This window comes from Aptenodytes patagonicus, chromosome 26 (assembly GCF_965638725.1).
Source record: "Aptenodytes patagonicus chromosome 26, bAptPat1.pri.cur, whole genome shotgun sequence".
Taxonomy (NCBI): domain Eukaryota; kingdom Metazoa; phylum Chordata; class Aves; order Sphenisciformes; family Spheniscidae; genus Aptenodytes; species Aptenodytes patagonicus.
In genome coordinates, this window is record NC_134974.1 from 115,502 (window position 1) to 139,039 (window position 23,538).

At 60.6% G+C, this 23,538-nt stretch overlaps 2 protein-coding genes across 3 annotated transcripts; both read right to left on the minus strand.

Annotated features, from left to right (window-relative positions):
• Positions 1 to 6,392: 6,392 nt before the first annotated feature.
• MCL1 (MCL1 apoptosis regulator, BCL2 family member) lies at positions 6,393 to 11,542 on the minus strand. Its single transcript, XM_076360177.1, has 3 exons — positions 10,961 to 11,542; positions 8,655 to 8,902; positions 6,393 to 8,178 (listed from the first exon to the last, which is right to left on the minus strand). Exons 1-3 carry the CDS (start codon positions 11,535 to 11,537, stop codon positions 8,062 to 8,064), a joined length of 942 nt encoding a protein of 313 aa, XP_076216292.1. The 5' UTR covers positions 11,538 to 11,542; the 3' UTR covers positions 6,393 to 8,061.
• A 4,141-nt stretch (positions 11,543 to 15,683) lies between these two features.
• Positions 15,684 to 23,325, minus strand: ENSA (endosulfine alpha). Of its 2 annotated transcripts, none has more exons than XM_076359921.1 (3): positions 23,196 to 23,325; positions 19,751 to 19,876; positions 15,684 to 17,889 (listed from the first exon to the last, which is right to left on the minus strand). In XM_076359921.1, the coding sequence occupies exons 1-3, from the start codon at positions 23,250 to 23,252 to the stop codon at positions 17,719 to 17,721; spliced, it is 354 nt and encodes a 117-aa protein (XP_076216036.1). In that variant the 5' UTR covers positions 23,253 to 23,325; the 3' UTR covers positions 15,684 to 17,718. The 2 variants fall into 2 exon arrangements, with proteins under 2 accessions (XP_076216036.1, XP_076216037.1); XM_076359922.1 differs by lacking the exon at positions 23,196 to 23,325 and adding an exon at positions 23,001 to 23,049.
• Positions 23,326 to 23,538: the final 213 nt, after the last annotated feature.

Below are 23,538 nucleotides of genomic sequence, written 5' to 3' on the forward strand. Positions count from 1 at the left end.
AAAATAGCTTAAGATTGTACTAACACATGTGGGAAAGTAGTTCATCAAACGCAACAGCAACATTATCGGCAGAAATGATGTGCTTTAGCTTCCTATTGAAGAAACCAAACACTATGCGGTTACAATTAATTTCTAGCAAGACCAGGTGTATTTCCTACCTTCTACCAGAGCTATGTTCTGGATAGGACTGAATGACAAAGCAGAACTAGATCCCACACGAATCCCTTCTCAAACATATCTCCGGTTGCAAAGTGAATTATTTACTGTAAATCACCAATGACTCTGAGTCACCGAGACTCCTCAGTGGTCTCTCTAACTCCCTTAACAGAAATAGATGGGGCCCAAAGGATAGGAAAACACCCCAAAAAGCATGGAAATACAAGAAACGCATCTCATAGGAGGGCTTCTCTGAAACACCCAAGAGGAGATCTGAGCTGACGAGGTATCTTTGGGGTACCAGGGACTGAACAGAAACATACTATACGCCATAGAAACGAAAAGACTGCTCTGGAGCACAAAGATGGCTTCGGAAAAGGTTGGGACAGAAGAGGAGACATCATAACAGGGATTAGAGAGGTCCTGAAGAGGCCGGAGAGACCAAAGAAGTCCTGGGGACACAATGAGGAACTCAAAAGGGAATTTAACAAAGTACAGATGCCCTCAGGGGGCCAGGGACCGAATGGAGGCATGCCAAATGGATGAGAGGACAAAAAGACCAACCTGGTTAACAAGATACGGACTCAGGAAGGGTTCTGAGGAAAAAAGGGGTGAAAGTGCTCTCCCGAGCTAAAACAGGGCTCTGGGGATGTCTCAGGAGAGGTCAGCAAAGGGAGCAGAGGGGTGTTGAGGCAGGGGGGCAGAGAGACCAAAGAAGCCTCAGAGACAACGAGGAACTCTGAAGGGGATTTCAACAAAGTACAGATGTCGTCAGAGGGGCAGGGGCTGAATGGAAGTACCCTAAATGGCAAAGAGGGGACTGAACAGAGGAATCCTAGATAGCGTAGAGGACACAATGCATGTTCTGGGCCTCAAAGAAGGCATCAGGAATGGTTCTGAGGGAGCAAGAGGGGTCCAAAGCGCACTACAGAGATGAAAGTGGGCTGTGGTTCCCAAGGAAGGTCTCAGGAGGCATCGTGAAGGGTGTTCCCTACAGCTTTTGCTGAGCTTTGCCGAAGCCCGCAAGAGGCCCTGCTGCCTTCCAGAGTCTCCGACAGCTCCTGCCGGGCTTTGCCAATGCCCATGTGGGGCTCTTCTGCCTTCCAGAGCGTCTGACAGCTTTTGCCCAGTTTGCCGAGGCCCACAAGGGCCCTGCTTCTCTCCAGAGTGCCCCAGGGCTTTTGCTGGGCTTTGCCAATGCCTGGGGAGGGCTCTGCTGCCTTCAAGAATGCCCCAGGGTTTTTGCTGGCTATGCCAAGTCCCATGTAGGGCCCTACTCCTCTCCAGTGTCTGATGTCTTTTCCTGGGCTTTGCCGAAGCCCGCAAGGGGCCCTGCTTCTCTCCAGACTGCCCCAGGGCCTTTACCACGCTTTGCCGACATCCAAACAGGGCTCTGCTTCATTCCAGAGTGTGTGACAGCTTTAGCCAGGCTTTGCTGAAGCCCGCAAGGGGCCCTGCTGTCTTCGAGAGGTCGACAAGGCTGTTGCCGGGCTTTGCTGTGGCCCTCAAAGGGCCCTGCTGTCTTCCAGAGTGCCCCAGGGCTTTTGCCGGGCTTTGCGACACCTGGGTTGGGTGTGGGGTGCTCAGGGGGGTTGTGTGGCTGGGTGCAGGGGGCTGGAGGCCGGATTTGGGGCTGGGTGTGAGTTGATGCTGAGCTGAGTACGGTGCTGGGTGTAGGTGGGTGCAAAGGGGGGCAGAGGGGGTGCAGGGTGGGTGCAGGGTGGGCACAGGGGGAGTACCAGGTGGGTGTAGGGTGGCTGTGGGGATTGCAGGTGGGAACAGGGGCTTAGCCGTCAGAGTGCCCTGCAGTGCTTGGCCGAGTGCAGGCCAGGGGTGCAGCACAGGGCAGTGGTGTGCCTGGCCAGGGATGCCAAGGGGACACTGGCGGGGACACAAGAGTGGATGAATGCAGCCCCCTGGAGTGGCCCCTGGCCCTGCACCACCCCCCTCCCCCTCTTGCTGGTTCATCACCGCCTGGAGACCCCGAGTCCCCGCGCCTGGCCATGAGGTGCCCTTTGTCCCCTGTCCCACAGGTGCCTGGCTGTGAGGTGCCCTGTGTCCCCCCTCACCATGGATCCTGGGCCATGGGGTCCTCCCTGTGTCCCCCATCCCCATATGTCCCAAGCCCTCGGATCCCCCCCATGTCCCCAGCCCCACTGTTCCCTGGCCATGGGGTGCCCCACGCTTTCTCACCCTGCCCTGTCCTCAGCACAGTCCCCATGTCCCCACAGCGCTCCCAAGCGTGCCAGAGGGCACCCAGGCATGGGGGACACAGTGCCTGACCCCCAAGAAGACTCTCGGCACCCTCTGTGCCCCCCACCTCAAACCCAGCACCAAGCACTCCTGCAACACCCACCCCTGCACCCTGGAGCTCGGTAAGGGGCTGGGGCAGGAGGGGGGCTGGGGGGCCAGGACACTGGGGTCCCCAGTGCCCCATCCCTCAGTTTCCCCCCACCAGCAGACAAGAGTTGCAGGGACACATATCCCAACTGTGCAATGGTGGTCCAGGCCCAGCTCTGCGTCTGCTGCACCACCTGCACCCACAACCCCCACTGCCACCCCTGGCCCATAGCCCCCCAGGACCCCACAGCCACCCCCGGCCCACAGGACACCTCTGGAGGGACAGCAGCCACATGGGGCAAATTAATTTGGCGTGCCACCTGCTTCCCACGGGGAGTGGGGGGACAGGCCATGCATCACGCATGCCCCCATCAGGGGCTGTGGTGCTCCACAGCCTGTCCCCAGCGTCCCCGCAGGCACTGTCCTGCTTGGGGACACCCCGGTGTCCTGCCTATTCCCTGCACCGCTCCCGGGCACCCCATGGGACATGTACATCAGTGCTGGGGTGCACGGGGCACCCCCAGCCCCGGTGGGGTGTGGGACTGGGGCTGAGCCAAGTGGGACAGGGCTATTCAGGAGCACTGGCCATGGGGCTGTTAGCAGCATGCCAGACGCGGGGCTGGGGACTGGGTGCTGGCCATGGGGCTGGGTGCTGGCCACGGGCACGGGTGCTGCTGGAACACCATGTCCTGCCAGCACATTCCTGCCTGAGTCACTGCCGGTTCCTGCCTGGGCAGGTCCACGGCCACAGCCCCACAGCAGCCCCACGCTGGCGCCACGCAAGGCCCACACCAGCCCCACTCCACCCCACGCCCTGCAGCTAGGCCAGCCCCACACACACGCACTCAAACCCTGCCCCAATCAGTGCATATACACATGTATAAGTGCCCGTACCCCCACTCACTCCTATGCCCCCCCCACCTTATAAACCCTATAACTGCAGAGCCCTACCCACAACCTGTACACTCCCTCTGCCCTATACACACGCCCTATACGCCTTATAACCCCCACATCCTGTACTCCCTAAAGCCACACAAACACGCCTGTGTCCCACACTCGCACTGTTTACACCCCCACACCTCAATACACACGCCCTACACCCGTCATAACTCCCATGCCGGGGGGGGGGGGGACTGAGGCGCCCAGGCAAGGAGGAGGAGGGAGGCCTTCGTCAGGGCAGCCTCCTGCCCAGGGCCAGGCTTGTGAGCCGGAGGAGGCGGGGGGGGGGGTGACTGCAGCCACCCCGGTGTCACCCCAGGGCCTGGGCGGGGGATGGGCCGCACCGGACGCCTGGGTTCCTGGAAGAGGCCCACGTGACTTCCCCATATGCTATTAGCAGCCCTTGTTGCTGGGCAGAGCTTTGCCGAGTGGGCCAGAACCCAAGGGTGCACCCCAACACCCGGCACCCCGAGAGGGGCCAGAGTGGGTGGGGGCAGCAGGGCCCAACCCCTGGGCTTAGCCCGGGGAGGGGACGGGAGCCCACCGGAGGCCAGCGTCCCTTCCCTGGGGGGACGGGGTGGGACCCCAGGCAGCCGCCCGGGCCGCACACCCTTCCACTGGAAGCCAGTGGCGGGGGGGGGGGGGGGGGGGGCAGACTGAGGCCTGACAGGCTCATTACAGGAATGCAGTGACACCCCCCCACCCCCTGCCTGCCAAAACCAACAACCAAATATTTGTCATTTCAGCCCAAATGAGTCACCCACCCCCACACCCAGCGGCCTCCCCTGCAGGGACAATCCCAAGGAGCCTGGCGGGGGGTGGGGGGCTGGGGTGGTCCCCAGCACCCACCCGTGGCCACCCTGATAACCCCGGGGCTGTTCCTTGGGGGGGGGGGGGGCAGTGCTGCTCCAGAAAGCCCCTCTCCCCCCAAAGCCTCCCCATTTCAAGGACCTGTCCCGGGGGGGGGGGGGGGGGTGTCCTGTCCCTGCTCAGACCCCCTGACTCAACTCCCAGGGGCTCCTCATGGACCCAGCCCCACACTGCCCCCCCCCAAGACACCACCTCTGGGAAGGGGCTTCACCACCCTGCTCCACAGATGCGGGAGGGGGGCAGTGTCCCCCCCCAGGGCAGGTTGCAAGGGGAAGCGCTGTGCCAGCAAGATAGGGGGGCAGCCCCGGAACAGCCCCCCAACCTCCTGGAACCCCCCCGGAGAGTAAAGGGACACATTTGGGGCAAAAGCAGCCCAGGCTCCTGTCACGAGAAATAACACAAAATATTATCCAAGCCCCCAACACAGGACTGGGGCCACCGAGCCAGAAATGGGCAGGAATTAGGGGTTTTTTTGCCCAGCCAGGGGATTTTCTGCATTTGCATGTGCCCCCCTCCACCCACGAGCAATGTCAACGTGAGCTTTCGAACGCCCTCCCTGCCAGAGGCAGCAGGGCCAGATCCTGGTTCAGCCCTGTTTGGTGCAGAGGAGGCAGCAGGAGGGGAGGGTGCTGCTTTTCCAACACTTCCCCTCACACCACGGGGCAGCACCCAAAAGCCTGGCCGACGGCAAGAAATGCCCACCCGCCCTCTTTCCTAGGAGTCCCAGGGGACCCCAAATCAGCCAGGCCGGCTGCTGAAGAGGCCCCTAACCTGCAGCCACCCCCACACACCATCAGACGTAGCGGCTGCTTTAATTCCCCGCCCACACCCTCTTATTTACACAAAAAGGTTCAGAGAAGTTGAAGCCGGCTTCTGTGAAAAGCCCTCGCTGGAGAGGAAGAGGAAGCCCCTGGTTTATCGGCACCGAGCCGGGCATTATCGGAGCTCTGCGGCTTCCAGGAAGCGCCAGCAGCCCCGACCCCCTCCGCGCCGGCCAGCACCTTTGCATATTTCCATGGCAAAGGCCCAGCTTTGCATGAGGGCCCCACCACACCCCGGGGGACCGAGCAGGCCCAAAATAGCCCACAAAGACACAGCATTCAAAAAAAAAAACCACCCCACCAAAAAAACATTTTGCAATATCTGCATAGCAGGGCTGAGCCACCAGCTTGTTTTCAGTAGCGAGGGCCTCGCCAGCACTGCAGGAAGCTGTCACCTCTCCCCTGCCTCGCCCCATCTGCAGTAAGGCTTGACAGCCAACGGGTCTGGAGCCGCCAGCAGAGTTTTTGGGGTAGGGAAGTGCTTTGCCCCTCAGGAGGGGGATTTTCCAGCCAAGGCTCCCACAGCAGAGCTGGCCCTGGCAGGAGGAAGCTGTTCATCAAACCACTGCCCGAGCAAGGTCTGCTCATAACTGGGCTGCGCCCTCCCGCCCCAGGCGGGCCACACGCTTCCTCCATCCCCGACCTGCAGGAATCGAAACTCGGGGGCCACAGGGCAGGGTGAGGTCTGGGGCAACAGAGTCCACCTACAGAGGCCTCCTTGGCAACTGCAACACCAGCTTGCTCTGCCCAGGCAGAGAGGCAAGACTAATGCGAGACAACCAAAGCTACACGGTGTCCCCCCCGCCTTGGAAGGGGCGAGGAGCACAGCTCACCCCGGGGCTCTGGGAAGAGTCCCCTCTCCCCAAGGCTGCGGGCCCCCGCCTCACTGACAGCAGAGGGTGACAAGCCCCAGCCGCCAAGCACAGGCACCCAGAGAGCCACAGCACGCTTCGGGACGCCACAAGAAAAGCTGTTTCGAAGCGTGCAGGCACTGAGCACAAGGCGCCTTGCGGACTGCCCCCACCCACGTACACGGTGAAGGAGAAGAGCGTCTCAGCACGGAGCAGCTCCGGGGAGCCCCGACAGGTGACACAAGACACCCAGAGCAGTTTTCCACAGCCCGCAGAGGCTTTCTAATAACCAAGAGGCTGTGGGGCGCCCCACGGGCAGCATCCGTGCAAACAGGCCCACATCAGCAAAACAGAGCAGGAGCATTTAGCATGTCAGCGTTTCATTACAGGAAGTGGCAAGTTTTACACTAGAAGATTGAGAAAAGACATTTATTGACAAAACTAAGTGCTTGTTCAGCAAACAAGCAGGTCTGACAATAGCACCATCTTTCAGCTCTCCACTTGGGTTTCCATTGGGCATCACTCGGGCTGCAGGTCGAGCACCGTGGACGAGGATGTTCCTCGCTGTGCAGGACCGGGTCCCAGAGAGTAGAGCTCCCCAAGAACCAACCAATCCACGGTCGGAGGGCACGAGGCGGACGAGCACTGCAAGCCCACTGAGAAGCAACACTACCAGCTGGGGACCAGGGACCAAGGCCAGGGCCGGCACCAACGGACTCGCACAAGCTGCAGATCCAAGCCGACGAGTTTTATTCTGCTCCAGGACATTTACATTCAAACATCATTTTCGTTCGACTCATGGCTTAGAGCATCAAAATGAAAGGAAGACAAGGAAGCAACTGATACCGACTTCCACAGCTCCCCACCCGCTAGAAGGGCTAGAATAACCAAAAAGATTATAATGAACAGAAACATCAACTGTTGCCAGCAAGCCGTGGGCACAATGAGAGTCCACCAGGCCACTGATCCTTGCTACACTCCCTGGCAATGTTGCTCAAGTGCATCAGAGAAAGGCTCACTTGGAGTCAAGGCAGGAGAAGGCTTCGCCACAAAAATGCTACTTCACATGAGGAATGAAGTACAGTGCACCCATAAGCAGTTCTACCACACTGAAAATTCCTCCATTTTGTATCATTAACTCTGTAAAAATGTACATATTCTACAGATTTATAGATATTTACAGGTTCTCTACAGCCTCCCCAACCCATGTGGGGTTTTACATACTTACAAATGCACTCCTTATTTTTAAACTGCTTGTGTGTGGTGAGTCGCATCAGTGTAGCCGAGATCAGCCAGACAGGCCAATGCAGCCGCACCGCAGCTGGCTGTGGTTACTGCCCTGAGCCCCGCCGCACCCCTCCTGCCCCCCGATGCTCCCCTGCCTGCTCAGTGACCTGGCTGAAGCCCTGCTGGGAGGGAAGAGGCCATGCAGGGCTCCAGCACCCCATGTTCTGGCAGCAGGTGGCACGTCTTGGCTGCTGGCGCAGCTCTACCACTTCTGGAGGGCGGATGCGTGCAGAGCCGGCAGCAGCTGAAGGCCTGCTCACCAGCACACCTGGGGGCAGGCGCAGGCTCGCACAACACCCGGCATTCAATGCTTCTGCTCCAACAGAAAAGCCACAAGTTTAGGCAGGACACCAGCAGCAGAAGATGCTATTTCCAGAAACCCACAACCACAACCCTAAAACATCTGCTCCACACACAGCTGCTGTGCCAAGCCCAGGAGGCTTCAGTCCAGACAAGAGCTGCTGGTGCTCACTGGCTTGCTGCTAAGCAGATCGGTTCCCTCCGGGATAAAACTGAAGCAGTCCACTTGAGCTTTCTGTCATCATCCTCTTGAAGGAAGCAGAATATAAATTCTTCCACTTTCTGTTCCCAAAGCAATCAATCCTCATTGGTACCCACAATCTGACCGGATCACACCTTCCTTCTTAGGAAAGGATTGCTCAAGAAGATGCCTAGATATTCTCCCTGGGTCACTCAAGTCCAGCTTCATAAGTACTCACAGGAGGAAGTGATCAGCTCACCAGCCCCAAACAGAGCCGGTCCACCCAGAGTTTTGTCCCTCTGCAGCATACCCTGGCTCACCGGATCATGTAGGCCAAGCTTGCTCCCAGTCCAGCCACACCTGCAAACGCCATCAGTACATTTCTGATGCTGCCTTCTAGGTCCTCGACTCGAAAGAATTCAACAAAGCCCTCCTAGGAGAAAGAAGGGAAAGTCATTTCCGCGCCAGCCACCCTTCTTTGGCAGGAAGGCATGGAAAGCCTTTTTCCCTGGCAGAGTGGGCTGGGGTACAGCCTGCCCAGCACATCCACCGAGTGCGCTCCCCCAGACTCACTACAGCCACAGCCCGCGCCACAGAAGCGGCAATCAGGAGACAGCACCAAAGCAGCTGTGGACCAGCTTCAAGCAAGCTCAGCACACCCAGGATTGACTCGGCTTTGGGAATGACGCCCCCTCTGCGCTGGGCAGAGGCACATTTTTAGCTCATTGTAAGGAGCTCCTGAAACACCAGAACTCTGGCTAGATGTTTCAGACTGTGGTTTTAACTGGAACAGTGAGTCATCTCTGTGCTTTGCTGACACACGTGGTTGTCAGTGAGCAGGTCACAGAAATAGGAAAATATTGGATTGTTCTGAAAAGCTCGCAGTGTTCGGGACAGGCAGTGACTCACCCAGCCTCCCTGGCTCATTAGCCACTCGCGCTTAGATGAGACGAGCGCGTCCGTGATGATCCCTGCCAGCGAGCTGATGCACTTCTCCTGGTTTATGCTTTTCAGGTGTTTTGCAACAAAGGCACCAAATGAGATGAGCGTCACCACTCGACCCCAGTTTGTTACTCCATCACTGAACACGTGGGCAGCCACTTCACATACTGACTGCAGATCTTCCTCCTTCTGGATTTCCAGCTTCCGAAGCATTCCTGCAAGAGATGCTGGTTTAGAGGCAGGCAAGCACATGACACTGAATACCCTGCAAGGCCACCAGTGAGAAGATGCAGCCCCCACATGCTAGGTCCAAAAGCTGTAAGAGTCACTGCCAAGCATCAGTGATGGAGAGCAAGTACCTGCCTGCTTCTGCAGAGGGTTCTGCTGCTCACGCTTGCCTGAGCCAGACAAAAAACAGCCCATAACCTATTTCTAGTTCCTTCCTCCCCACCTTGGGCACAGCTGCCGTCTCTGTGCACGTCACGCTCCCCTATCTCACAAGGGCTTTAAAGCCCCACCACGTCAAAACCACAGCACAGAAGTCAGTTTGCAGCCTGGCACGAGCCCTGCTCCTCAAGCCGAAACAAAGGACGGTCACCTATGGCCAGGCAGATGTGTCGCCATTTTATTAATGTGGTTTTAGTGACTGGAACAACAGAACTCCCCAGTTCGGCCTGCAGTGCCCCCTCATGAATAAGCAAACAAGACAAGCCTTTACGAAACTGAAAGGCTTTACTTGTTGTTGCTCAAACTAACAGGAAGCCTTCCTGAAGCCAGTTCCTTTTCTGCACACACGAAGGTAACCGTCCCTACAGAAGCCTCAGATACCAACGCCAGCTCGTGTTGGTCTGTACATTCCTCCCAAGCATGGCTCGTTCAACGAGCACATCCATGAATTTCACCAAGGTAACCAAACCCACAGGCTTTCACATCAGCACAAGGAAGAAACTGAAGCCCTTTGCATTAAAAAAAAAAAAGCACACCACAAAAAACTGGAACATCCTCCCACAAGAAGGAAGGTGTTTCACCACACACTGTCTCAGGAAGAAATGCAGACACCACCCTTCTGTGCCCAGCACCATCCTGATCTGGGATCAGACGCGGTGCGGTGCGCCAAAAGCAGTCCCAGCACGAGCCCCAAGGCCAGGAGCTCAGCCCCACCACCCCAACGGCTCAGGCTAGCCCCAAAACAGCTAATTTCTGAGTTACACAAAACCAGGTCAAAATGGTTGGTTCTCGCTTCCAGTCCATTGCCAGGACACTCTGCAGCAAGGGCACCTGCTCATCCAAGCCCAGGCACTGGGGTTCAAGTTTCTATAGCTATTCTAGCACTCATCAGACATGGGCAAAATACATTAAAATAGCTGTAAGCCAAGCACATTGTCCGGGAGAATTTCTCCCCCAGAAACCCCCTTCCACCCAAGCCAGGGGTGTGAGGAGTTTAAACTCCTGAGCTAACTAATCTTTGGATGCTCGGGATTATTTCCATACAGTCGTGCTGAGCAAAGCAGGATGCAAGAAGGAACTGGGGCTAATCTGTAACTAGATTATCTCGTCTGCACACGTTACCAGCCGTTTTTCCACCTCCCAGTCGAACAAAGTTCAGTTTCATTTTTAATCACTTCTCAGTGCTTTAACTCCCTCGAAACCAGGGCCACATCCCATCCGGTAAATGACGCGGCCGAGCGCCCAGGCGCCCCCCACCCCCGCCAGCCGGGGGGGGGGGGGGGACGGACGGCACAGCGGCCTTGCTCCAGCCCCGAGGGCCAGCTCCCACCTAGGCCTCCCCCAGCCCCTGCTACGCGGCAGCCTGCAGCCCACCCACCTTGAGGGCCCACACACACGGGGCAGAAGGAGCGGGATCTCACAGAATATAGCATGGTTTGGGTCGGGGCGGACCTTTAAAGACCATCTATTTCCACCCCCCTGCCGCGGGCAGGGACGCCTTCCACTAGACCGGGTTGCTCAAAGCCCCGTCCACCCTGGCCTTGAACAGGGATGGGGCACCCACAGCTTCTCTGGACGACCAGTTCCAGCGCCTCGCCACCCTCCCGGGGACCCACAACCCTGCGCCCCTCTCTTCGAGGGGCAAGCCCCCCAAAAGCCCCAAGACCCCCCCCCCCACACCGGGAAGGGACGGGACCGGGGCCCGTAACTCGCCTCCAAAGGAGGGGAAGTGGGTCCCGCGCACCCCCCTGGCCCCAGGCCCTCCCGCCCAGGCGCCCCCACCCCGCACCCCGCCCGCCGGGGAGGAGCCGCCCGCCGGCGCTCACCCTGGAAGGCGAGCTCGTGTTTCTCTATGACGCCGTCGCCGACCCTCCGCAGCGTCTCCAGCGCCTTCTCCATCACGGCGTCGCCCGATCCGCCGGGCCGGCCGGGCCCGCCCAGCAGCCCTGGGAAGAGCTGCTTCGCGCCGGGCTCGGCCTCGCCCGCCGCCTCCCGCAGGTAGCGGCTGATGAGCTCCAGCGAGTCCTGCCGCAGCCCATCGGCAGGCTCCGGCGGCCCGGGCGGCGTGCCGGGCAGCGAGTCCCCCGCCGGGCCGCGCTCGGCCTCGGGCTCGCAGCCGTCCAGCTCCTCCTCGGGGCTCCACAGCGCGCCCGGCCGCGCCGCGGGGGGCCGCGCCGCAGGGGGCAGCGCCGCGCGGGGGGCCGCGCCGCAGCCCATCAGCGCGCGGGGTACCGCGGAGCGACCGGCGGCGGCCCAGGCCCCCGCGGAGCCGATCAGGGCCCGGGGTACCGCGGCGGGCGGCGGCGGCGGGACGCCCCCCCCCGGCGAGGCGGGCGCCAGGGCCGGGCCGCCGCCGCAGTACAGGTTGAAGCCGATGACAGCATTCCTCTTCACAGCGAACATGGCGCCCGCTCCCCGCCCGTGGCGAGCTGCGCCGGCCGCTGCCTCTTATATGGCGGGGGTGACGCGAGCGCGGGCGAGGCCGCGCCGGTTCCGCTTCCGGCCCCGCTTCCGGCCTCGCCCCGCCGAGGGAACGGCGCCGTGGGGGCGGGGGCCACGCCCCGCCCGGCCGCGGCTTTTTGGGGTAAAAAAGGGCGAAACAATCGCCCCCTCCGCCGGGCCCTGCTGCGGCCCCACGGCAGCGGCGCCCTCCCCCGCGCCCCAGGCCCTGCTAGGCCCCGCACCGGGTACCGCCGGGCCCTGCTGTGGGTCCCCGAACTTCCTTGGTGCCGTGCAACAGCCCCTCAGCAGCGCGGGGTACCTCCGTGCGGGTACCTGCCCCCTCCCCAGCACCGCCCGGCCCTGCCGTGCCCCCCTCGCGTACAGCACTACGGGGTGCTGCAGTGCCCCGAGTACCCCTGGCAAAGCCGCCCCCCCCCCCCCCCCCCCCCAGCGCGGGGCACGCGGTCCCGGCAGCCTGCACCATTTTCCGCGTGTCCCTCCCCTGCCTCAGCCCCCATTTTCTTTGTTTTTTGCAATACAAAGCATCCCTCCGGCAAGGCTGTGAGCGTGCGGCCAGCGGGACTGAAGCCCTGGCACACGCGGAGAGCCAGGATGCCCTTGGCTGGCGTACACCGAAAGGGCTGCTTGGAAGCGGGGAGTGCGATGTGCTCTGGTGAGACCCCCCCGGGGCACCAGGTCCGGCTCTGGACTGGGGGGCCAGACCTGCTCCGCCATCACCTGAGACACCCCGGGGGCACTTTGGCCAGTCTCGGCATTGTCGGGGCACTGGCTTTCAATTCTGGTCTTCCCTGGCCACAGGCCCCTCCTTCACCCCCTGGGACTGAACCAGATGCCCTCAAAATCTGCCCCCGTTTGGGCAAAATTTGGCTGGGGAAGAAGACATGGGGATCTGTGCCAATGCAGGTGGATCAGACGCTCCCCGGCGAGGCAAACGCCACGGCTTTGCTCCGGGGTGGCGAGGAAGGAAAGGAGGTCTCCCAAGCGCCCCTTTGCCAGGACCGTGTCCTGGGGACTGCGCTCTGCTCCATCCCCGCCTCTCGGAAAGGCTGGGACGGAGGGAGAGGCGCGGGGGCAAAGGTGGCTGCCGCCCTGCGGAGCTCACCTGCAGGGCGTTTCTGCCTACGGAGCCAAGCACCAGCACAGCTCAACCCCCTCCAGCCTCGGGGCCTTTTTGTGCCTGACCAGACCCAAGATGCTGGAAATTGGGGTTTGGGGCCCCCAAAAATCACACCCCCAGTTACCCCCTCTGACGGCAGGAAAGGGTTTCCCTGCAGGCCCTGATGGCAGACAGGTGGCCAGGCCGGCAATGCTACGGATGTGCGTGGGGGGCCTCCCTGCGCCGCCACTCTGTCCAAAGGCCACCGAAATACCCCGCGGCAGTGGAGCCCCGGCCCCCACCTGGGAAGGTGACATCAGCCCCAAGTCACCCAGCCGAGGCGCCACAGCATCACCAAACTGAGACGTGATGAAGGGCGAGACGCTGGGCCATGGGCCACAGCACGGCGGGGTTTCTGGTTTCCCCTCCTGGGGCAGGCAGGTGAACCCCAAACGGCCCTGCAAAAGGGACCCGGGAAACTCCCGCCCACCCCGACAGCAGGGCCTCGGGGGCAGGCGATCCTTGGGATTTGGGGGGTCCGGGGAACCCTAAGATGTGGGGGTAAAATGCCAGATGTGGGGAGACAACGCCAGCACAGCTCCTCAAATGGGTCTTTCCGCTCCAGGGAGGCAGCGAGGACACGGGGAGCTGCCACCGTGAAGAAGCCCCTCTCTGGTTAGCATTTTTGGGGACAGAAACTGCAGCAAACCCAAGCCCCTGTCACCGTCCTGAGCATCACCATGCACTGGCGGGAACAGCAAAGGAGGAAGCTGCGGTGAGCACAGGGCACAGCCCCATCCCAAGTGCCCCAAAGTGCTCTTGTCCCGGATCTTGCAAGAAACAGGGACGTGCACCCACCCCGGGTGCCCCTTCACCCCCTTGCCAGCTCCTTTCCCAGCTGCCACCCCCAAAAAAACAGGGCGAGAGCGCAACCGGGTCGCACTGGGGTCCGGCAAGACGAAACCCAGCCCTCTCGAAATCCTTCCCGTGGCCCCAAGGAACGCGTCCTTGTCAGGAAGCGAATTCTTGGCACTGGGAGCAATAACAAGAGGCGAGCTCGGCTTGCTCTGGCAGCTTGGGGCAGCGCCCAGCACATATTTCCCCGGCAGTTCCAAGCTTTAAAGCACAAACAAACACCGGCACATACTTGGCACCAGGCTGGAACAGTGCGTCCCTGTGCAAACACCCGGCCCTGGCCTCCACCGTGGGGTGGGCTTGAGGGGCTGCGAAATGGCTGGTTGGGGGTGGAAGACGCAGCGCAGAGGCTTCATTCAGGCAGCCCCAGGGAGGGGCAGTGGGTTCATTTGAACAGCGGCCCAACCCCGCGACACCATCGGCTGGGCTGTTACACTCTGGAAAGGAACGGGGTGACGTCAAGGCTGAAAACCCCCGGAGTTAAAGCCTCCGGGATGGCTGCCAGTGGGGCAGTGTGGGAGGATGTCACTGTGGGGCAGCCCTGACCCCTGGGGAGGGCACCAGGAGCCCCTGCCCCACAGCATGGAGCAGGGGCAGGGATTTGTTTTGAAGGCAGGAGGGTAAAAACCATCTCCCCCTGTGCTCCCCGCAAAGTCTCTCAGCTGTGAGCCAAGGTGGCTGCTGGCCCCGCTTGGCCCCTGGCCCCTGTGGCTGCACAATGGGATGGACCCCATTGCCCCCCCCCCCCCCCCCCCAGCCCACACACATCCGATACACCCCATGGCCCCATCGCTGGGCGATGGTGCCCATACACCCCACACCCACCCAAACACCCACCTTGTCCCATGCACACCCCAGAGCCCTAGGTGTACCCCATGACCACATCGCTGGGGGACAGCCCCACAGAGAACCCATGGCCCAGCACACGCACCCATGGCCCCATAGCTCGGATTCAGCCCCACACCCCCCCCCACCACAGGCCCCATCACCAGGTGACAGCCCTACGAACACCCCACAGCCCCACTGCCAGGGGTTGGCCCCCTGCACAGCCCATAGCCCCATTGCTGGGGGACAGCCCCCTGACACCCAACAACCCCATTGCTGGGGGTCAGCTCTCCCTACACCCTATAGCTGGGGATGAATCCCATGTACACCCCATGGCTCCATTGCTGGGGGACAGCCCCACACATACTCCACAGCACTCGCACAGCCCACAGGGAAGGGTCCCACACCGCTCACATATCCGGGGGGTGGGGGAGGTGTTGCACAGCATTAGCTGAAAGGAGCCCTGAAGGAGGAGGAGAAAGAAAGGGCAGGGACTTCGAGCAATTTCGCTGAAACCCGTTGGGGTGTCTCCACATACCCTCTCCCACCTGGTGCCCATCCCTGGGGTGCAGGAGCATGGCCACACCTGCCTTCCCCGCCTCAGTGAAACCCCACGTGGGCTCGGCGAGCCCAAGCCCTCCCTCTGCGCCCCATTCCACCCCACAGCTGCACTTTGACGGCCTTGCTCAAGCCGCACAAGTCCCTCAGACACTCCAATAGTTGGTGCTAAATGTGTCTTTCCTCCTGCTGGCTCACCCCAACAGCCCTGGGGGCATCAAGCCTCCCACCGTTACCAGCCTCATCCTTGTGGCAGTATTTTACGGGGTGCAGAGGATGAGAATGCGAATGCCTCCGAGATCCAGGGCAGTTCCCACTGCACCCCTTCCCGTGAGAGGTGGGCAGCGGGGCAGACAGCATCATCACCCCCTCACTGCCTGCCAGGCTCTGGGGGCGGAATGGAAATATCCCTGCTCTACGGCTACTTCCCTTGTACGGAATTGCTCTTGCTGGTTCTCATCCTGTGTTGTCACAATCGCTTCCCCCTCCCTCTGCAAGCAGGCCTGGCATTTCCGGAAAACCGGGGAAAGACGTTGTTTGAGAGCCGTCCCCTCCCTCTGCCCCCCCTCAGCACAGGGGCAGCCCCCAAGCTGGAATGCCCCTTTGCATTCTTCACTATACTTCCTATATATTCTTCACTATATATTAAAAAAAAGCAAGCGTAGCACTCTAGAAGAGAGGAGAGATGAACATGTAAAAAATTATATATATTTTTATATATATGATTCATATCTATTTACAACATGGCTGGGACAGCAGAACATCCAAGGAGGTTGCACAGCCACTGCCAGCGCCGCCCTGGCCAGGTCAAACAGGGTCTGGAAAGGTGACAGAGACCGAAGCACGGACCCATGGTGACAAGTGGGCAGCCCCCAATCCCGCTACGCTCCTTGCCCGCTCCACAAACCGAAAACTGTTCTCTGCAGCCACGGGGCTGGCAACGGAGCCCCTTGCTTGGAGTGCCCTGATGAGTGGAGCTGCGGCTGGCTTACTCCAAACCACCTGAAGGCAGACACAAGCATTTGAGCACACCCTTGGCACTCTCCCGGGAAGCAACACCGTGTTCCTCGCTCCAGCCAGCAGCAGGAAAGCACAATGAGTAAACCAGGTTCTCAGGAAAGCCTGCGTCAGCCAGCCAAGAACGCACGTAAGGAAAGCCGTGCCCTGCCTTGGTTTCCCCTGACCCAACGGGAACCCCTAAAAAAACCAAACAAAACCCCCCCAAAGAAGTCCACTCGGCTTCCTTTTGCCCACATGCCTTCAAAACTGGGCCTTAACCGGGCAGGTTTAGTGCTGCCCTGGCACAGGCATGCCGAGACCTTCCGCTGCACAGGACAGGAGGCCGCTTCATCTCCGCTGCATGAGGAGTGGACAGTATATGCACCAATCACGCAATATATCGATGCATATACGTCAATCTGCAGGCTGCAGCCATCACACCAGCCTTTTGTTTTGTTTTTTGGGGTTCCCCCCCTACCCAGGCCTGGAAACAAGAAAAGGCAAGAAGAAAAAAAAGGGAGAAAAAAGAAAGAAATCCAAGCTTGGGGTGCCTGACACTGTCAAAACAGATTTGCCTCTACGCTCCTCTCTTCCTAATCTCCGTGCTCTCTGCCTCCGGTGCTTTCTTCCCTTCCAGGGTGGTTATTCCCAGTCCTGCCTCTCTCCCTCCAGAGATCGGCTCCAACAGCTCACATCTGTCTCACCGGCTGCTGCCGACCCCCGCTTTGCAAGCACCAAAGTCTGGGCATCAGGCAGGGGCTGTATGCGACCAGAGAGGGCTCTGCCTGCCTGCTTGGCCACTCTCTCCTGTGTCCCAAGCGCCCTGCTGCTGGTGGGATTCAGCTCACCACCTTTCGCTGCCTACCCGGCAGCCGGGAGAGGAGCTGTCTCTCACCCCTGCCAAGGCAGACAGCCTCGCTGGCCAGAACTGACCAGGGAAACTGCCCCCAAACCCTCTGGGGCAGCTGCGAGCCTCACGCCGTGCCCCACCGTCACAGCCACACTCGGATGCAGGTGTGGTGGGGCTCTACCCCTGAAACAGCAAACGCCTCATCACAGCTCCAAGCCACGAGGACTGTTTCAAACACTTCCCTGCCACTCTCCTGCAGCCGTTGGATGCATCATTCCTTCCTGTGAGCTCAGCTGCTTTGTGCAAGCAGGGGACAGACCCCAGGCAGTTCAGCCCAGCAACGCAGCCACGTAATTTTTTGCGTATCAGCTAATTTCTTCACTTAGAAGCTCTAACACACACACCTAACTAAACTTCCAGATCATGTACCGCACCTTTTGCCCAGCTGATTCTTCCTCTGCAGACACCCGACGCCTGAAAAGCATTCACACACCACAGCTCCAAGCTCTCCCCTCCTACCTGGTGCCAAGCAAACAGCAACTCCTCTGAGCACTTTCCTGCTTCTCCCGGGGCTGCTCGACTCTCCCAGTGAGGAGGCAGCGCTTCAGTGGCTCTGCAAGCGAGGATGGTCTCAAACAGCATGAAAATTAAGGCAGCAAACCGACTCGCTAAAAGGAACGGCCCAATCAAATCTGCCTGTGCATCCCGGGCTACTGATACCTCTTGCTCGCCTTCTCGGTTTTGGTGTGTGTTCACTGTAAATACTCAAATAACTATGTGGATTCTGGTGCTCCCGTCCCTATGGTACAGTGAAGTTCAATCCATTTAGCCAAAAGAAAAAAAAGAAAATAGGAAAAAACCCAGCCTGTGAGCGCAGGCTACCCTGCCAGCTTGCTGGTTACAAGCGAGGATTTTCTCTGCGGGAGGTCCTGCGGTGTGGGGATGTGGTCTCCTGTCACCAGGTTCTTGTCTGGCCCCGCACTCGGCAACTGCTTGTTCTTCATCTTTGCCTTGGCCATGTTGTAGTCACCAGAATCAAAGTATTTTTGCTGGAAGAGGGAGAGGAATTTGGGTTACTTTGATTTGCAGGAGTGTGGGGACATAGCAGAGATAAAGACATCTGGCCACAAATATGGTCCTTTAAGGAGCTGCTGGAGTTGCTCGAAACCAGGTCACCAAAACATCACGCAAGGGGAAAATCCAAGGGAGACTGGCCCAATTTAAAAGGCCTTTAGCACCCACCCACAAACCCCAGAGTGACTCAGACCTGCCCCAGCTGGAAGAAGCTTTGCCCCACAGCAGCTGCCTGCCTGACTCGAGACACCAGGGTGCATTTTCTCCCTTTGACCCACCTTTGGGCGTGGGTAGCCTGTGAACTTTCACTGCTTGGCGTGGCGCTTGCTGGGCAAAGACCAGGTTTGTCCTGGTCTGTCCTTGCATCCCACTCAGCGTGACAGGGATTCAATCCCGGTCCAGAGACCCCCAGACAGCCAAACGCAGGCACAGCCACGTCAGCAGACGTCTCCAAGGGGAGGCCCAGCTACAGTGGCAAAGCCAGGGGATGTTTGCTGATACAGTTTATTCTGGTTTGGTGAACAGATGAGCCGGTGTGACAGGGGCAGGATTTTCTCCCCAAGGAGCACAGCCTGGCCGGTGCCAAGGCCTTCGCTGGACCATCCAGGCTCCCAACAGCCAAAATGACGCAGGGAAATGCCTGCAAAGACGTGGCTGGAGGACACCTCCCTGCTGCACAGCACCACCGACCCGGGGTTCAAAGGGCATTTCACTCCCTTATCCCCTTATCATGGGACTCTGTGCTCCTTCACGGTGCTGCTTCACCCCCCGCAGCGGCGTAGGAAAGGCTGAACACCAAAGCAGAGCTTGCGCTGGTGCTACAGACAGGGCTTTGCTGGGCAGACGGAGCTCTGAAGAGCCCGGTTCTGCCCTGATGCGCCGTCATGCCCCAATGAGCCCAGTCCTAACCAAGAGCCCTTCCCCACTTCAGCACCAAGCCATTAAACAACCCTCCTTTCTGTGCTTGCTTTAGGAGCTGGTACCTAAAACAGTCCCGGTGATCACATCAACAGTGCGAGCACGCGCACACGGCAGCTGCTCAGGCAGAGGGGACTGCTGTCAGTGCAAGCCGAAAGGGAAGCAGCAGGACAGAGCCAAACCCTGTGCAGCGTGACACGGAGACACCGTGTGTTCAGAGCTGGGGAAGGCACGCGGCCACTGGTTGCCAGCAGTTCAGGAGGGATTTATGTTTTCTGCACCAGCCTCCGCAAGGAGGAGAGCCAGCAGTGACAACCCAAGCAGGCTACAGATGGCTCGCGGAGAGGGATTTAATTACATTTCCAGGGAGCACAGTCAGAGGGTTGGCTTTTTACACTGGTGCCAGCAATGGAGACGCAGCCAGCTGACTCACTGGCATTCTCAGTGCCCTTTGCACCAGCCCAGAACCCAGGCAAAGTGCAGACCAGAGAGAAAAACTCGGGTCTGCAGCATCTCAGTGGCCCACTGAACCCCAGGGTGCACAGCAGCAGGCAGGGGGGGATTTATGCGCTTGTTTCACCTCTAGACCCCAGGTTTCGGGCCAGGGTGTGGAGGACAGGGTGGGATCCACCACTGGATGGAGATATGCAGAGCAAAACCACCTGAGAGGCGGCAGCTTTTGGGTTCTGAGCAGGCACAAACCCTTCTTGCTTGACCACAGAAGCCCTCACTGCTTCAGGTTTGTGCCCACTGGGTGCCACGTCCAGCGCAGGCACTGAAAGGAGCCTGCCCCTGGGTTCAGCAGACTTTTTGACCTGGGGAATTTTGGTGTGATTCCTCTGGCCTGGTCAGAGCTTGGCTGCCTGTGCCATTGAGGGAGAAGAGGACACGGATGAGCCGTGGCTGAGAAATAAATACCCCTTTCTGCAGTCTCTTCATGAGGAAGTCGGAGCCTCCAGGCTTCTGGCCTAGGTTGGGGTATTTGGCCTTCAGTTTTGCCTCTTCTGCTCTCTCAGGGGTGACGGTTTCCTTCTCTTGCGTGTCCTGAAAAACAAAGAGGGGGGTGGAAAGCCCTTCAGCCCCACAGAAAAAACACACACCTGTGATGCCGTAACACAATATTCAGCAGCACGTCCAAACCCCAGCACCTGGCTTGCCGAGCAAGGTGTGGTCCCCTGGAAAACCCAGACGCACTCGGAGAATATTATAAACACCTTCCCAGCCAGAAACAGCTTTTACCTCCAGTACCTGTGGAAACAGGCTGAGACAGACCCTCTCCCTGCCTTCTTCCCAGATGGGAGCCCCTGCAGGCTCTTGCACTGACATTTGGCTTTGCAAACTGGGCTTAAAACGTCACTGCAAATCGCTGCTGGGCAAGCATCTTCCCCGACCAGCGACAGGTCAGACCAGCATCGACAACCATCAGTCCAGAGCTGCCCAGCATGACAGCCTGCAGCAGCACACTGCGGTGCTGGGAGGGTTCAGCCTTGCTGCGCCCCATTGCACTACAGCTGAGATGGAAGAAGCCTTTCTGCTCCAAAACCAATTTATCGGGAATGACAACCGGCACAGGCAGCAAAGCAGCGTTTTAGCGTGTTTCACAGCCACAGGAGTGTCAGGACGTTCCGGGAAGCCACCCAGCCTGCCTGAAGCCTGGGACCCCTGGGACTGGTTGCGACAGGAGATGCCAGGTCCTGGTTGTCACCTGGCTCCTCTGCAGGGGCTTTGAGACAGCCCCCCCAACCCAGCTATTGAAGAAGCATCAGCTGAGCAATGACACCCAAAGGGAGGTTCCCAGTGCAGGGCTTGGGATCTGCTCCCCAACCACCAGCCTCTCTCTTCAGGGAGGCGCATTCCCCCCTCCAGGGGAGGGCTGCAGGCCTGGGGACAGGAGCTTCAGTCTGGGGTGGGAAGAAGTCAGGGCCCCAGCAGGGCCTGGAAAGCCTCACCTGCGGCAAGGCCGAGTTCCAGCTGGCCACTGGCCCAGCTCCAATGGGAACACATCACCGCTGGCCACCTCCGCCAGCAGCCACCTGGGGCCAAGCCACTGCGCGAGTTGCTGTTTCATGGGATGTTGGCAAGGGGCATTTTTCATCGCTGTTCCCTTTCCAGCAGGGACGATGCTGGCAGACTTGGCAGCGGCAGCTCTGCTCCTGCCAGCCTGGCTGCACCAATGGATGCCACGTGCACCTTCTCCCCAGCGCTGAGGCCCTGAACCGCTCGCAGCCCACCAGAGGTGGCACGCTCCACGCAATAAGCATGGCAGAACACTGCCACCGCAAGCCTCCACCCCATCTGTGAAACAGAAAAGCCCTCGGCATCGGACAGGACCAGCAAGCCGGCAGGATGCAGCTGACAATCACGCAAGGTGGAGGCGGGTGGGATGGGAGTCCCAGGCTCCCCAAGGACGAGGCACTGAAGCTCGGCCTGGTGGCGTTAAGGGGACGTGCTCCTGTGCGTTCGAATGCCGGGACTTCCCTTCCCAGGTGGCCAAGAACGGAGCTGGAGCCCGCAAGCCCCCAGAGTTGGAAAGCATTGCTGGCACTGCAAGAGGTTTCCAATGTGATCTTCCACTGGTGCTGACCTGGGGGAGCAGCTCTTCGCGGCGTGGCTGCGGCCCCGGGGGCCAGCTCCCTGCAGAGGCTGCAAGAGCGCATGCGCAAAGGCGCCTCGGCTGCATCTCAAAAAGACAAAGCAAACCTGAGTTAATGGCAGCTCCCGACAGTCACAACTGGGACAACTGGAGCTGGGAGCAGCAGCGTGACGCACAGGCTCGGCGCATCCCACTCGGAGCCCCAGCCGCGCAGGCTCCTCCTCATGCCCCCATCCATGGGGATCCCCAGGGGATCGAAAGGGGGAGCAAAGGCGGGGGAAGGTGGCGAGAGTCTCGTCACGATCTTCAGCTCCTGCATGCTGCAGGGCTTCGCCCACACACGGCCTGAAGGAGCCCGGCTCTTCTTACCCGTCTCCATGACAGCTCCAGGAATAAGCCGCGGCCAGCGCACGCCACTTGGCCCTGCCACAGAGCCAGGCACCCCGCAAGGCCCAACATCAGACAGGTCAAGGGAGGTTTCGGCAGCAGGAACCAAAGCTTTGCCCCCTATGGCCCTTCCATCATCCCAGCCTGCTCTCCTCAGTTCTTCATCTCCAAGTCTCCTTCCATGCTGCCCGGCTGCAAACGCTACTAGCTCCCATCACCCCGTCTCTCCCGCACTGTCCGGGGTGCACTGCTGCACCCTGCTGCTCGCCCACCTCGTGGGCACCACCTCTTCTGCAGCACCCGGCAGAGCCAACGCTGCGCCAGCGTCTTCGACACCTGCCAGCGGATCCCGGGGCCGCCCACGGCAGTGCCTCCCATCGTGTCCCTCCGTCACGGGAGGGCGCCCACCACCTTCCCTCCGTGCCCGAAAGGCAGCACACCAGCCTCCTTCCTACGCCCACCCCCAGAGCTAAATTAACACCAGGGAAGTGGGAAAAGCTTCTCCTGCTGCGACGTCCAAGCGAGGCCACGCTGGCTGCAGGGGGATGGCTGGAGGTGGCCGGCAGCGGGGGAAGGCAGCAGCTCTGCCTGCGCCCTGGAGCGGGTCCGACTGCCCCGCGGGGGCTCAGGCTCCCACCCGGGGACGCAGCAGCCGCTCGAGCCGCCTGGAACCATTGCCCAGCCCCGCTGTTTGGCACCAGTCCGGCTCCCCTGATGCCTGCAGGCAGCTCTACCCCACCGGGGCAGCCAACAAGCCACAGCCAGGGCTCGTCGCTTGTCCACTGAGCCCCCGCGGTGGTCTAAGGGGGGGGGCTGGGGGGGGCTGAAGCCAACGCCGGTTTTCGGGGGGGCTGAGGCACCCCGGCATGTCCCTGCCCCGAAAGGGCCTCACCCAGCTGCTGATGGGGCAGCCGGGTCCCCCCGAACCGCGCAGCCTCCTCCCCACCCCGCAGCCGGGCCCGTCCCCTCGGCAGCGGGGCGCGCCCCAGGGCAGCCCCCGGCCCGGACACCCCCGCGGGCCGCACCCCCCAGCTCCCCCTCCCGCCCTGGCGCTCCCCGGGACCCCCCAGCCCCGCTCCCGTCCCGGTAACCCCCATCCCGATACCCCCCGGCACCCACAAGCCCCCCCTCCCCTCCCCGCGCTCCCCAGCACCCCACAGCCCCCCCCACCCCCAGTACCCCACACACCCCCCACGCCGCCATCGAGACCGAGCTGTCCCACCAGCCCTGACGGAAGTCCAACCCCCACCAGCCCCACAGCCAATGAGAGACGAGCGTTCATCAGCAGGACAACAGAAGCACCCAATCCGCGCACAGGGCTGTGAAGAGCGACGTGCGGCCGAGCCAGTGGGAGCCGGCCGGGCCCGCCCCGGGGTTCCCCACCTGTTTCTCCTGCCCAGTCTCCTCCGCGCGGGCGCCGGTACCGAGCGGGGCTGCCATGGCGGAGGGGCCCTCCGCGCTCCCTCCGCGCCCCGCGCTCCCTCCGCTCCGTCCGGACCCGCGCTCTGCTCCAAAATGGCCGCCACCGCCTCAGCTGCCTGACGGACAGGAGCGCTGCCCAATGGGCATAGGGAGGCGGTTGCGGTGACATCATACCTGGCCAATTAACGCCCGCGGGGGGGCGGGGAGAGGGGCGGGGCGGGGCTGCCCCGGCTGGAGCCGCCACTGGCCAATGGGAAGTGAGGCAGCACCACGTGGGCGGGGCAAGGGGGGCCCGGGCCGCAGC